Below are 13,265 nucleotides of genomic sequence, written 5' to 3' on the forward strand. Positions count from 1 at the left end.
TCACATTGTTTACCTAAAACTGTACCGATCTGCGTGAAACGTTGCATGCACACTCCCTAGAGGCCAAGGACAAACCTTTGACCTGCATTTTCCGCATCTGCCTTTTATAGCGCCACCAGGAGGCCGACTTTTGTAAAACACATTTTTGGATATTACTCCTCCAGATTCTGTCCAAAAATCTCACAAATCGTTACACAGTATCTCTATGGTCATGTGCTCAAGTCGGATCTGTCCGATATTTCATATTCCATCCTAATTGGCTATAATTGGCTTTCACAGTTTGCAAGATTGCCCCGTTTTGAACAAAAGCCTCAAATCATGAACGCAGCATGCAATTTACGTCAAATCTTTCACACATTTTCTTACTAGGCTGAGGAATATATCCCACCCTTTTCACATTGGCCTGTTATAGCGCCACCAACAGGTTGATTTTTGCAAAACACATTTTTGGAACAAAATGCCTCAAATCATCCAATTGCCATCAAAGGCAACATATTATTTATTTATATTACTCCTAAACATTTTGCCAAACATCTCACACAGTCCTATCCTCCTGGTGGAGACCTGTGCCCAGAAGGGCACTTTTTCTAGTTTCATTTCATTTCATTTCAAGATTGCCCCGTTTTGAACAAAAGCCTCAAATCATGAACGCAGCATGCAATTTATGTGAAATCTTTCACACATTTTCTTACTAGGCTGAGGAATATATCCCACCCTTTTCACATTGGTCTGTTATAGCGCCACCAACAGGTTGATTTTTGCAAAACTTTTAAATTTTTGGAACAAAATGCCTCAAATCATCCAATTGCCATCAAAGGCAAACATGTTTATATTACTCCTAAACATTTTGCCAAACATCCCACACAGTCCTATCCTCCTGGTGGAGACCTGTGCCCAGAAGGGCACTTTTTCTAGTTTTTTCTAGTGTTGTGGACACCTCCAATGGCCTTTAGCTCAAGACCCAAAAGATAAATTAGACGTTTGCCCGGGACCCAAACTAGTGAAAATAGCAGATCTAAAATCTGCAATTAAATCTTGTAGATCGGGTATTTTCACTACTTACTAACCTTTATAATTTTTTTTAATGAAATTCATGAAAAATGATTTTTTAATAACTTTTTTATGTTTTGAAATTTACTCGAGTCGTGACCCATACAAATCTGTACTTTCCACCAATGCCACTGAGTTGTCCTGTTAAAGGTGCTCATCCAATCAGGGATCTTTTGGTTATAACGAAAAAGTTGTTATATATAGTAAAAAGAAAATACCTTTTCAGGTCGGGATACCGATTTCATCCAATCAGGAGAGAGAACCCATTTATCAGCTGAAAAAGTATTTCAGATCCAATCTTGTCATTTCAATCTTTTTTTGTTTGTCCCGTTTCATTACTTCCAATTTCACTTGTTTATCCTGAACGTGTACGAGCTCTCCTCCCTGATTGAATGAAATTGGTACCCTAGACCCGAAAACGCTATTTAACAATTAAATAAATAACAATAAAAACAACTTACAGCACCGTTAAATTCTTGCTCTCTGTTCATGTGGTAGCATAATATATACAGTAAAATCCTCGGGATTTTATGTACCATCTGTATCCTGTCTGACCACTCAGGACCCTTGGTGGGCATCATCACCTTATTAAGTGGGCATTTTATTCTGGTTGTTGTTGTTTCGCCGTTTTGCATCCACTTCCTCATCCCTCCACCCTTCAGGGAGTCCCCCCCCCCTCCCTCCCCACACACACACACACACACACACACACACACACACACACACACACACACACACACACACACACACACACACACACACACACACACACACACACACACACACACACACACACACACACACACACACACACACACACACACACAACCCCTCCTTTTGCAGGACACACACACACACACACACACACACACAACCCCTCCTTTTGCAGGATTTGGCTTGCTCAGATTCCATGTCAAAGGTCGTGGCCCAGATGTCACAACCTCCCTCGCTCCCAAGCCCCTCTGTGTGCTGCATAATGCCGGCAGCTCCATTGTGTTGATGTTGGTCCTGCCGGGTGGAGGTGGTGGAGGTGGAGGTGGGTGGAGGAGTGTGGGATTCTTCCTCTGACTGCTCCTCTTCTTTTAGAGGTCGACACCGAGCCACAAACAAGACAAAAGCCCTGGGGATTGTCCAGAATCTGGCCCCTCCGTCCCAGGGCAATAAATGCGCCACGATGGCGCAAGAAAGGCACAGAGTGGAGAGAGAAAGAGAGAGAGAGAGAGAGAGAGAGAGAGAGAGACACAGAGAGAGAGAGTTGTCCATAGGTGTCATATATCATAAGAAAAGAGCTCAGGAACTTGTGCTGAAGCCTGGCTGAATCTTAAAATGTCTGCACGGCAAAAGCAGACTGTCCATCCTTGACCACTTAAACCCTATAGCGGCCTATATGTCAGTTGACTGGAATCCCCCAGAGGTCTTTGCTTGGCCCCCTCATTGTCTCCCTCTACATCCAATCACTTCTATTTGGAAATCACCAATCACTTCTATACTACCAGCTCACAAGACGTCACAATAGGGACGCTATAGGCTTCGACTGGTTGAACACTTTTTTTTATTATATATTTATTCATACAGGTATATATCCCTGTGAGATACAAGACCTCTTGTTGGAGGGGAGACCTGTATAAAATGCTTTCAACAACATACAAAAAATGAAACATTGAAGTTGTGGCGTTCTGTTCTGTGATGAAGTGTGAAGGTACGAGAGAGGAGGAACCCCCGGCCCGAACAAAGAGGCTTGTCTCAAATTATGTAAATCATGTAAGCAATCAGGAAATAATTAATTCACAAGTCACAAGACCTGGTGTTCCAAAATCCTACTTATTGCTTAAAAAGTTAAATCACTCTGCAATAATCTCACTCTACAGCATGAGAAATTATAAAACACAGCAAATCATGAAAATCACGTAAACAAAACTAAAACACATCTAAGTTTCCACCGGCTCACACAAGCATGTCCGGCGAAGACGTGCCATCCTCCAAGCTTTGCTTTGACTGGCAATTAAACTCTGTCTACAAAGTAATACAGACCCTGTGTTTATACATTTATGGATGGTTGTTATTGCTTTGTTAAACAAGTAAGCAAACATACAGTAGTGCTGCTATAAATAGATCTAATTATTACAATTAGCAACTAAAAATAGTCGGCCCTATCTACATTTTGTTCATTTGAAAAAACGCCGATTTACAAGCTCAGGCATTGTGAGCTTGTAGATCTTTATAGGTTTTAACTTGTACTTTTTCCACCACTGCAAATGGTGCAATTTATAGACGTGGTGAGAGAGGATAAGCAGGTTGCTCAAGTGACCAAGAAAGATGCGGAAAACAGGAAGGATGATCCACTGGCGACCGCTGATGGGATTGGGAATTATTGGTCAAAAGAAAATAGCAGCTGGTAAAGACATTCAGTTGCTGCACAGCACCCCTTATGCACCCGCTGCAATCTTGCCAGCAAGGTGCTAACTAGATGCAACTAGATGACAGCCCATTCATCCAAACAGAAAAGTTACTTAAAAACCTGCAAGGAATTTCTTGACAGGAAGTAGCTCATAACAAGTCTACAGTGGGTTTTTATGAAACAAACTTTGCATGTAGAAAGAGGATAATTCAAGCTTTTCGCACAGCTGTGTAATGTTGGTGAGTTCGACATTGTTTAATACAATCAGATAGGACTTTTGTTGGGATGAATGGGCTGTCAATGAGAAATTGCATCTAGCTGGGCAGATGGCCACGGTCTGCATACGTTCAATGGGACATTAAGCTGGTTCACTCATACACTTAGCTGTCAGCGCCCAGTTTAAAACAGCTTGTGATTAAATTGTGTGAACACTGGGCCACCTGGGCACATGTAACACCCAGGAATCAAACCCGGGTATCCCACGTGGAAAGCATAGATTATTAATAGAGACTGAACCGGAGCGATAGCCCCCCGCTATTCATTTCAGTGGAAGTTGCTCAGTGGCGTTTTGAAGCACCCGGAAGAACCGTCTACTTCCCGGAAGTGCAAACGAGCGCTCAATGTTAAAGCCCAGATGCATGGGGTTTCCTCGTCATAACTCCACGGGTCCGCCTGCAGTCCCCACTCTTACCACTAGGACCGAGCGCCTCAACGTTGGAGAGCTTCACTGGGGGCTTGGTGGAAAGCCAACATCTTATCCAGAATAACCACTAAGCCAAAGGGATATCCCTATGACTCAGGGGAGATATTACACATTTGAGGCCATCAGGCTGTGAGCCACTCTGCTACACACACAGCATGCTACTTAGTGTTCAATACATGGATTTAGTGAGAAGGAATGTAACCAAGCAATTTCACCTTTTCCCCCCACTATGGTGCTACACAGCTAATTGGATCCACCTCAGCTGTTTCATGTCTTTCCCAGCATGAGCACAGGGGACACCCACATGCATCTCAAGTTCAATGAGTGACAGAAAGCAATTTCTTTTTTAGAAAGGGACCGTAACAATCTGTCAATCAAGGGACGCATGGGTCTGAATATAAACTTCAATGATGTCTAGTCTACAGTGTGAGACAGCAGGCAATATACATTTCAATTCACAACAACACAATTGCTCCATTTGAGTTTATTTGAGTTTTGTCAAGCAGACACTTTAGAATTTAGTGTCGTCAGAGCTGGGGGAAAAGGTGGTCAAACATTTTGCAAATATAATGATATAAAGTAGAATGAGATGAAACCATATTTTGGGGGTTGCACAAAATGTGAATCTTTGCCCCATTCTGAGATCACAAGGGTCACAAGGGTGACACCGAAGGTACAGGCTTTGCATATGCACATTTACAGGTTTGTCCCTTTCTGCCCTTAAATTCACGTGAAGTCTCTTTATTGTATGCATCTACAGTATACTTTCATAACCAAGGCTCTGAACACCTACAACACTGTACACAGAGTTCGGTTTAGTATAAATAGAGCGTTGCAGTCCCGTCCCCTTTCAGAACGACAAGGGCACCAGAAGAGAATTTACCATTAATTTTCCCATAGACGTTGCAGAAAGTATTCATTTAAAGACCTTTAAGCCTCGGACAAAGCCAACTCTGCTCCAGACAAATCATGACAATAAATATTATTTTGGGGGGGGGGGGGCGAACAAATAATTAGAAAGAAGATAAACAGGTCTTTAAATGAATACTTTCTGAAACGTCTATGGGAAAACATTATAGGGTGCCCTTGAAGGGGGCGGGACTGCGACGCTCTATAGGTAGATTCAGTGGGAAGCTCTGTGGTACAATCAACACTCTCACCAAGCAAAATCAACTGTCAAATACAATCTTTTTTTCAATTTCTTCTCCTTTCTTTTTTGGTAGTCTATAAGAATAATATATAAGTTCAAATATTTACAATATTTACTTCCAAACTCTGTATGTATAATACACTGCCGAGGTTCTCCGTGTACTAGCCTAGCCTTTATTACTTAATAAAGATGTAAAAGTAGTAAACTTAGTCTCAGTACAAACATTTGTATAAACAGGCAAGAAGTGCATGAGCATTAAAACAAACGTGTTCAAAAACATAACGATATAATTTGTTGACAGGAGCTCGACAGTAAGAAAGGTGATATGTCTGCATGGTCAGATATTTCTAGTAAGATAGCGCTACTGAAATAATAACAAGGATTCTCTCAATGATCTCTGGACTGGCCTCAAATCAGAACCATGCATTTTGGGTATCATCTTACATGTGCTGTGTAAGGCCAATCTATGCTCCCTTAACTGTACATACGAAAATAAATAAGTAATTTGCGTTGGCAGGGATACGGGCAGTTCACTGTCAAACGCTTTCTGACATCTGACACATCGACTGTAAAAGAATATGGGTGAAGTGGACCGTCACGCGACCCATTGCTTTCTACAGATCTAGTTTTGAAGCCACTTATTCAGAGAATTCAAATCCGCCATCTTGGAACTTCCGGCCAGCGGCTGTTGACCGGGACCACTAGAAGCAAGCCCTAGAACCATACTTTATCATTCATTTTTCAAATAAAAACAATTACTAAAACGGTTTAGTGTTTACTATTAAGTAATAACATAAAATCAAGTGAAAAAGTCTGGCCAAAACCTTATTCACTTTAATGGAGTGTAATTGCTTCTGCAGTCCGCAGGAGGTGAAAATGGCGACATCTGCAGGGCCATAAATGGGCACTGCAGGTCATTTTGTTCTTCCGTGTGCCGAGCTTCAATTTCATAAGATGGGAGGAGATTGTAATCAGTGTTGGAAAAGTTACTCAAAAAAGGGTAATATATTACCAATTTAGTACTTAATTACTTTGAAAAAGTAATATTATTACTTTACATATTACTCCCTGCCAAAAGTTAGTATTAGTTACGTATCACGGTAATATTTCCCCCCTCGCCCCCCAGTAATTGCATCTTTTGTCCCCAAAAGTCTTGTTCCGAGACAGTTTAAGGCTCACCCCTTCCGCATCCGATAATTCAGACGTACAGACGAGTGCGCATCGTTTCTGTATCCGCTCTAGAGTCTAGATCCAGACGGATCAGCAGCCTGCAAAGCAACTCCATCCCAACCCAGTCTACCATTAACATGCTGACTGCGTAGATTTTAAATCGTGAAATAAGCTTCACTGCTGAGTATTTCGCTAACCTTTGAAGAATCACCCGGGCGCTAATGTTTCACGAAAGTCCGCCTGAATATATTCCAATCGTTTGTAATAGTGTGCAAAAATATTCCACAGTCCCGAGAATAACAGCAGCGGGGAACTGGGGCACACGGGCACGGTCATTGTCCCTCATAGACTTTGCATTGCGCCTCAATTTCCCAGACGCACTGAGAACCCCATGTGACTGATTTGTTCAAAAACAGCAAATTAAACGATGAAAAGAAAAGTCAGGAATGCCGTGATCCCTGTGTTAATAAACACTGAGTGGAAATATTAACAAATTACTTTTGGATAATAGTTAATAATATTACTAATATGTTAATATTATTATTACTCAAAATGTAAAGTAATAAGTTATATTACTAGTTACTGGAAAAAAGGTAAACAAGTTACTTTTGGATAATAGATTAGTAATATTACTAATATGTTAATATTGGTAATAGTATTACTCAAAATGTAAAGTAATTAGTTATATTACTAGTTACTGGAAAAAAGGTAATCATATTACTTTAAGTAGTAAGTTACTTTAGTTACTTTCCAACACTGGTTGTAATAATTTACAATGCTCACAGCTCTGTGACCCTTGGTGAGAACTAAAAGAAATTACATATGAATGTACAGCATGTTTAAAACTTCTCCCTTCTTTTTTCGCAAGGTCATGTCTTCCTTGAACTGAACAAATTCTGCACTGCGCCCACGATATCTGGTGTTACTTCACTGCTCAATTTCGTCCGTATATCCATACACTTTCAGAAAATGCACAACAATTTAAGCAGGGTAGAGAGAAAATGGTCCATCTGTATCTGTACAAGTATTTAACGTTGAGCATAAATGAGCCTTAACAAGGCATGAAGATGTCCAGCTCACCGATATAATTAAAACAGGACTTTGGATATCTCCAAATTACAATTAAACACACACTAAAACAGTCTTTAATTAAGTTATGCGATGACATTTCAAGTATGCCAAAAACATGAAAACAAACAAAAACATCAAATTTTAAAGGCAATGTGTTCAGATCCAGGATGAAAAAATATCGATAGAGTACACAAAAGGCGTATTGTTGCATATATATACTCTGTCGTTTTTAAGAAGAAAACCTTAGGTATAAAACATATTCGTTTTGCTTTATGGGGCTGGATGACTTAAAGGAGAATTCCATGCTAGAAGGCTTTCTTACCTTTCTTTGTAGTCGTTATGTCCCCACCAAAGAGGTCCAGGTGTTTTTTTGTGCAAAAACTCCTTATTGGCTATTTCCCTTACCATAAGCCCTCAATGAATTGCATTACATTGAATGGGGATATGGGGTGTTGTGCTGATTCGCTTATTTCCATCGAAATAAGTAGTAAAGTGTGCCGCTTGGGATATTATTTACATTATGAAGAGAGAATATATACAAAAAAATTATAATTGTGAGTGATGGAAATAAGCGAATTAGCACAACACCCCATAGCCCCATTCAATTAATTTAGGGCAGGGGTCCTCAACTGGCGGACCGCGGTCCACGACCAGACCGCGGACCACCTCTCTGTGGACCCTGGGCTAATAAAAAAAAAAGGAAATTGTCCAGTACCTCCCCAGTGCTTCCCCAGTGTCCACAAAGGGCCTCCCCAGTGTCTGCCCAGTGCCTCCCCAGTGCCTCCCCAGTGTCTGCCCAGTGCCTCCCCAGTGTCTGCCCAGTGCCTCCCCAGTGTCTCCCCAGTGTCTGCCCAGTGCCTCCCCAGTGCCTGCCCAGTGCCTCCCCAGTGCCTCCCCAGTGTCTGCCCAGTGCCTCCCCAGTGTCTGCCCAGTGCCTCCCCAGTGTCTGCCCAGTGCCTCCCCAGTGTCTGCCCAGTGCCTCCCCAGTGTCTGCCCAGTGCCTCCCCAGTGCCTGCCCAGTGCCTCCCCAGTGTCTGCCCAGTGCCTCCCCAGTGTCTGCCCAGTGCCTCCCCAGTGTCTGCCCAGTGCCTCCCCAGTGCCTCCCCAGTGCCTCCCCAGTGTCTGCCCAGTGCCTCCCCAGTGCCTCCCCAGTGTCTGCCCAGTGTCTGCCCAGTGCCTCCCCAGTGTCTGCCCAGTGCCTCCCCAGTGCCTGCCCAGTGCCTCCCCAGTGTCTGCCCAGTGTCTGCCCAGTGCCTCCCTAGTGTCCCCCTGAGTGCCTCCCCATGCAGTGCCTCCAGTGTCCCCCCCAGTGCCTCCCCAGTGTCTCCAATAGCAATACAAGAGCAATAATACAAATTAATCTTAATTTATTAATCAAATTAATTAATTAATACAATTCATTGATCAAATGAATTAATTACTTAATCAAAATTTTCGGCGCGCGGCCTTGGGCCGCACGCCAAAGGCCCGCATCGCGCTCATGGGACCGGACCTTAGTCTTTTTCAAGAAATATTAATGGACCTTCAGCATTTCTAGTTGAGGACCCCTGATTTAGGGCTTATGGTAGGGGAAATAGCCAATAAGGAGCTTTTGCACAAAATAACACCTGGACCTCTTTGGTGGGGACGTAACAACTACAAAGAAAGGTAAGAAAGCCTTTTAGTCTGGAATTCTCCTTTAACAGTGCAGATTCTGGAAGGAGGATTAATTGAATGCACTTCACGGCTAGTAGATGTTCTCTCTGCCAAGCTCCTTTAATCCATTCCTCGCTCCACCACAGCCATGATCTAATAATGACCTTCCCAGACTAAAATAATCCAAACTGTTCGTTCAGGAGGGTCATCATGTGCTGCCCAATGCTGAGGTGGAGGTGGGCGACCGGTCAGTTATTTGGTCAAGGTGCTAGATGCCCGGAAGTAGGAGAGAAACTTGAAGCAGAGGTTGACCACAAAGTACCAGATGTTTCTGGCCATCTGGGAGCGGGCGATGAACACCCTCCAGATGAAAACCAACAGCATCGTGTTGAAGGTATAGCGCATATTCCTCAGCCTGGGAAAGAAGGAGGGAGGAAGGCAGGTAAAAAAAACAAACAGTGGAAAGCGGGAGACAGGAGACATAGTATACCATTGCCTAGCCTGGGAGGCATACCATTTCAAGTTTATGATCCGGGCGGGAGCGGCTGATTTAACTCACGTCATGTTGTAGTCTGGTTTGTAGTCATCAGGCCGGAACCTCCAAAGCGGAATCGGGATTACCCAAAATAATTCCCAGTGATCAAGGGCATCATCATTTTAGGGCCTACCCAATAAAAGTCTTGATGTGGCGTTGAAGTTTCTTCAAGTACTTCTTGGAATAGTTTGTTTGGTATATCCATCTTTCCTTCCAACCCGTAGTGAGTACTCGTGACTGGCAAGACTAAAAACAAACGGGGTACCAAAACAAAGCAACGCCGGGAATATTTTATTTTTTATCATCCGGTCTAGACCATGCCTATAGACCGGATCACATGTTCACATTTTTTAATTAACAGTTTAACAAGATCTACCCGCCTAAAAAACTATTCCGCCCATTCTGAATGGAAGTTGGTTTTCTGGTTCTTTGCCATACACATTTTTATATTCAGTATTTTAGTCCGACGTCATTTTGTAGTGCTAGGTTACTTCCAGGTCCTAGAGCCACCAGCGCCTGTCCGCTTCTCATTGTAAAATAGCAATGTCTCAACGCGTGAATCTTTTTACAATAACGTTATTTTTCAGAATGGAAGCCATTGAGGGTTAAATGGGTCTTAATGCTTTCAACTCGAGTAGAATTATTAATGTAACTGTACAAGTGTCCATGACAAAGAAAATATATGATGTGGAGACAATAAAGACTATTACCGGTATTATCATTATTATTGAAGGTGGTAACAGTCCATTTGCTCAGTACAATATTTCGGGGGCATATTTAGAATGTGTACGTTGAGTCTAGTTTGCATTACTACGATCTCTAATGGAGGATTTAGTTGACACAATGAAATAAAATGGTGATAGTATTCAGTGTGGGGCAGACAGCCAGATTTGGGAGAGCAGTAGCTTTGTTGTTGCAAGGAAAGCGGTAAAATGAGACTTTAGTGGTTGTTTTAGTCTCAGATCGGTTCAAACACCGCTCCGACGGAGGGACACAGTATAACTATGGGGACACAAAAGCGACACAAACGGTAGGACCCAGAAGTATCTCTGGAGGGGGAGCTTACGTCACGGCTAAAATACTGAAATACTTTGGTACTGACGTTGGCACGCCCTTTTTGACTTCAGTCAAGTCACCTTAATTTAAATAGCAGATGCCAAAAAGGGGAGGTTTTGGGATTTTTGTTTATACATATTTTAATAATTTATTTTTAGAGGCATGTCATGTGTTCTACCGCCTTTGTGATCTACTGGTAGATCACGATATACCTTTTGGGCACCCCTACAGACATTATTTTCACTGCATTTGTTGGTGTGCTAGTCGTTCCATTCTTTTGGTACTTACTTCCTCAGATGCTGCCGGGCAGCGGGGATGTCTGACATGGCTTCATTCAGTACGTACTTCTTGGTACCGAGACAGTAGTTCTCAATATACTCCGGCCAGTTGAGCTGGCGCACATCAAAGTTGAATGTCTGAAAGACAGAAAGCATAGAGGATTGTTACAGCAAAGCCGAACATAATATGTTTGATTTACTCATTTCATTTTTCATGTAATATAATGCTGGCTGGCAACACAATCAGTCCCGGGATTCCTTCAAAATAAGGGCTCTGGGGTGACGGGAAAACAGCTTTTACTCTGAACTAAAACGTAAAAATACGTTTTTCACACTTTTAGACCATATCCGTGGTCATCATATGGGCATACATAACAATGGATGCCAAAAAGAAATGGGCAAATTCTCAATTGTGTGTTTTTATATCAAAAGTCCATAAAAATATGTTTTATTACTTCCTGAAAACGAAAACGTGCTGCGTGATGACGTGTCGAGGCCCACATCGATAAAAGCCAATAAAAATGAAGCTCACGCGTAATTCCCCATATCTCCGCATCCGTCCAGCACAGCTGCTACTGATTACAGAAATCTTCCGTTTTTATTCCCATTCAAGATAACATCCAGACAGTGTATTACTCGGTTTCAATCACCACGCTAAAATATGTATCAGAAAACATTATAGGGTAGATATAAGCCACATAACAGTAAACTGGTACAGCAGGCCAACAATCTGACTTGTAAACAAACACACGCCATGCGTACTGGTGTAGCATAGCTACCATCCCTAGCTACCGTCCCATCGCCTGAAGGGATGCGACGCTCCGATTGGTTCAGAAACTTCAGACCGGTGTTTCAACTTGAAACCGTTTGAAACTTCAAAATAAAATGTCCACCATTTCCGTTGCACTACGCCTTTAAAGGGTTATATTTCACTCTAAAAAACACTTCTGTGGTGGTAATTGTAACATCTACTGAGGCTTTTGTGTGCACCCAAGACAGTTTTTAAGTGTCTACTCAATATTAAGACATTTTGATATTCATTTTATCAGACACTCCCCCCTTGCTATGTAGAACTATTGTAACTTCAAACACATTTTAACCATGTTGGACTAACTGAGTTTGCGTTAAGAGTATAGCCCTACCTTTCTGTCCTCGGGCGTGAGCTGGCCCAGCAGCATGGTTATGTTGTCAGAGTTCCACTGCCAGTCCTGGTTGCTAAAATACTCCAGCAGACCAATGGCCTTGTGCAGACGGTTAAAGATGCGCATCATCCTAAGTAAGGAGGGAGAGAGAGAGGGTATGTATGTGCCAACTGCCAAGTAAATAATCCATTTTAGATTTCAAGTGTAACAGTCAAGGTTAATTTGTACTTGATAGCACTACCGTGACAAAAACGACCAAAATGTGTATTTAAGTTAGGAGTGAGCATAACATAAATTAAAGGCATTTGCAAGGCATTTGAAATTTTCAAAAATAGCAAAACATAATTCAGAATTTCAATTCAAATATAGCAAGAATAGCAGATCTAAAAGCTCAAAACGCGCCACACTGCGACGCGTTTTGAGCATGTAGATCGCTATTTTTGCTACGACAGTAATATGCAATGTGGCCCTCTGGAGTGAGTGTGGAAATATAGAGGTCCTCTCCATCTTCAAAGTTGGCCACCCATGAAATATAATATCACAATATGTTTTCCAGCAGTAACACGATACACAAGATTATATTGTTTTATAATATTGTGTATATCATGATATTTCTTTCATGCAGATTTTATGGTTATTTTTCAAGTTACTTAAAGGAGCATTCAGTGATTTGGGTGATTTGGAAAACCACCCAGTCCGCCCCGGTAACAAAATGTGCACATGCACGCTCTACAGTGGGGGGAAGTGCAACAGGCCAACCGCACGTGCACCAAGGCCCGCCCCCACTCGATCATGATTGGAGGAAGGCCCCACTCATCCTGATTGGATGAAGGTTTTGCCACCCGCCACCAAGACTGAAACTAGGGTTTTTTGACCCCAGGGGCTCACTGGGGACAGGGAGGAACTCCTTATATGGTCAGCACACTCTATAGTAGGGAGGATTATCCAGAAAAAAAGAAAAAATAAGTGATATTTGAATTAAGTCAAATCACTGAATATACCTTTTAACAGTACAACCACCTACAAGGTAACACAAACTAAAAGAAAAAGGACTAAGGATTTAGACCAAAATACGTA

At 42.2% G+C, this 13,265-nt stretch overlaps 1 protein-coding gene across 2 annotated transcripts in view; it reads right to left on the minus strand.

Annotated features, from left to right (window-relative positions):
* Positions 1-8,812: 8,812 nt before the first annotated feature.
* The window catches only part of LOC306916196 (fatty acyl-CoA reductase 1), a 67,860-nt gene continuing 63,407 nt past the window's right edge, over positions 8,813-13,265 (minus strand). Inside the window, exons 10-13 of one of the 2 annotated variants that reach the window (XR_013788959.1) lie at positions 12,189-12,318; positions 11,057-11,184; positions 9,737-9,958; positions 9,466-9,592 (exon numbers count right to left, since the gene is read on the minus strand). Coding sequence is in view for 1 of the 2 variants with exons in the window: in XM_079494007.1 (XP_079350133.1) it covers positions 9,430-9,592; positions 11,057-11,184; positions 12,189-12,318 (421 nt within the window). In the remaining variant the exon portion in view is untranslated. Of the gene's footprint in view, positions 9,593-9,736; positions 9,959-11,056; positions 11,185-12,188; positions 12,319-13,265 lie in introns of both variants that reach the window. The other variant, XM_079494007.1, reaches the window with a different exon arrangement.

The sequence above is a fragment of the Electrona antarctica genome (assembly GCF_951216825.1).
Source record: "Electrona antarctica genome assembly, chromosome: 23".
Classification (NCBI taxonomy): Eukaryota; Metazoa; Chordata; class Actinopteri; order Myctophiformes; family Myctophidae; genus Electrona; species Electrona antarctica.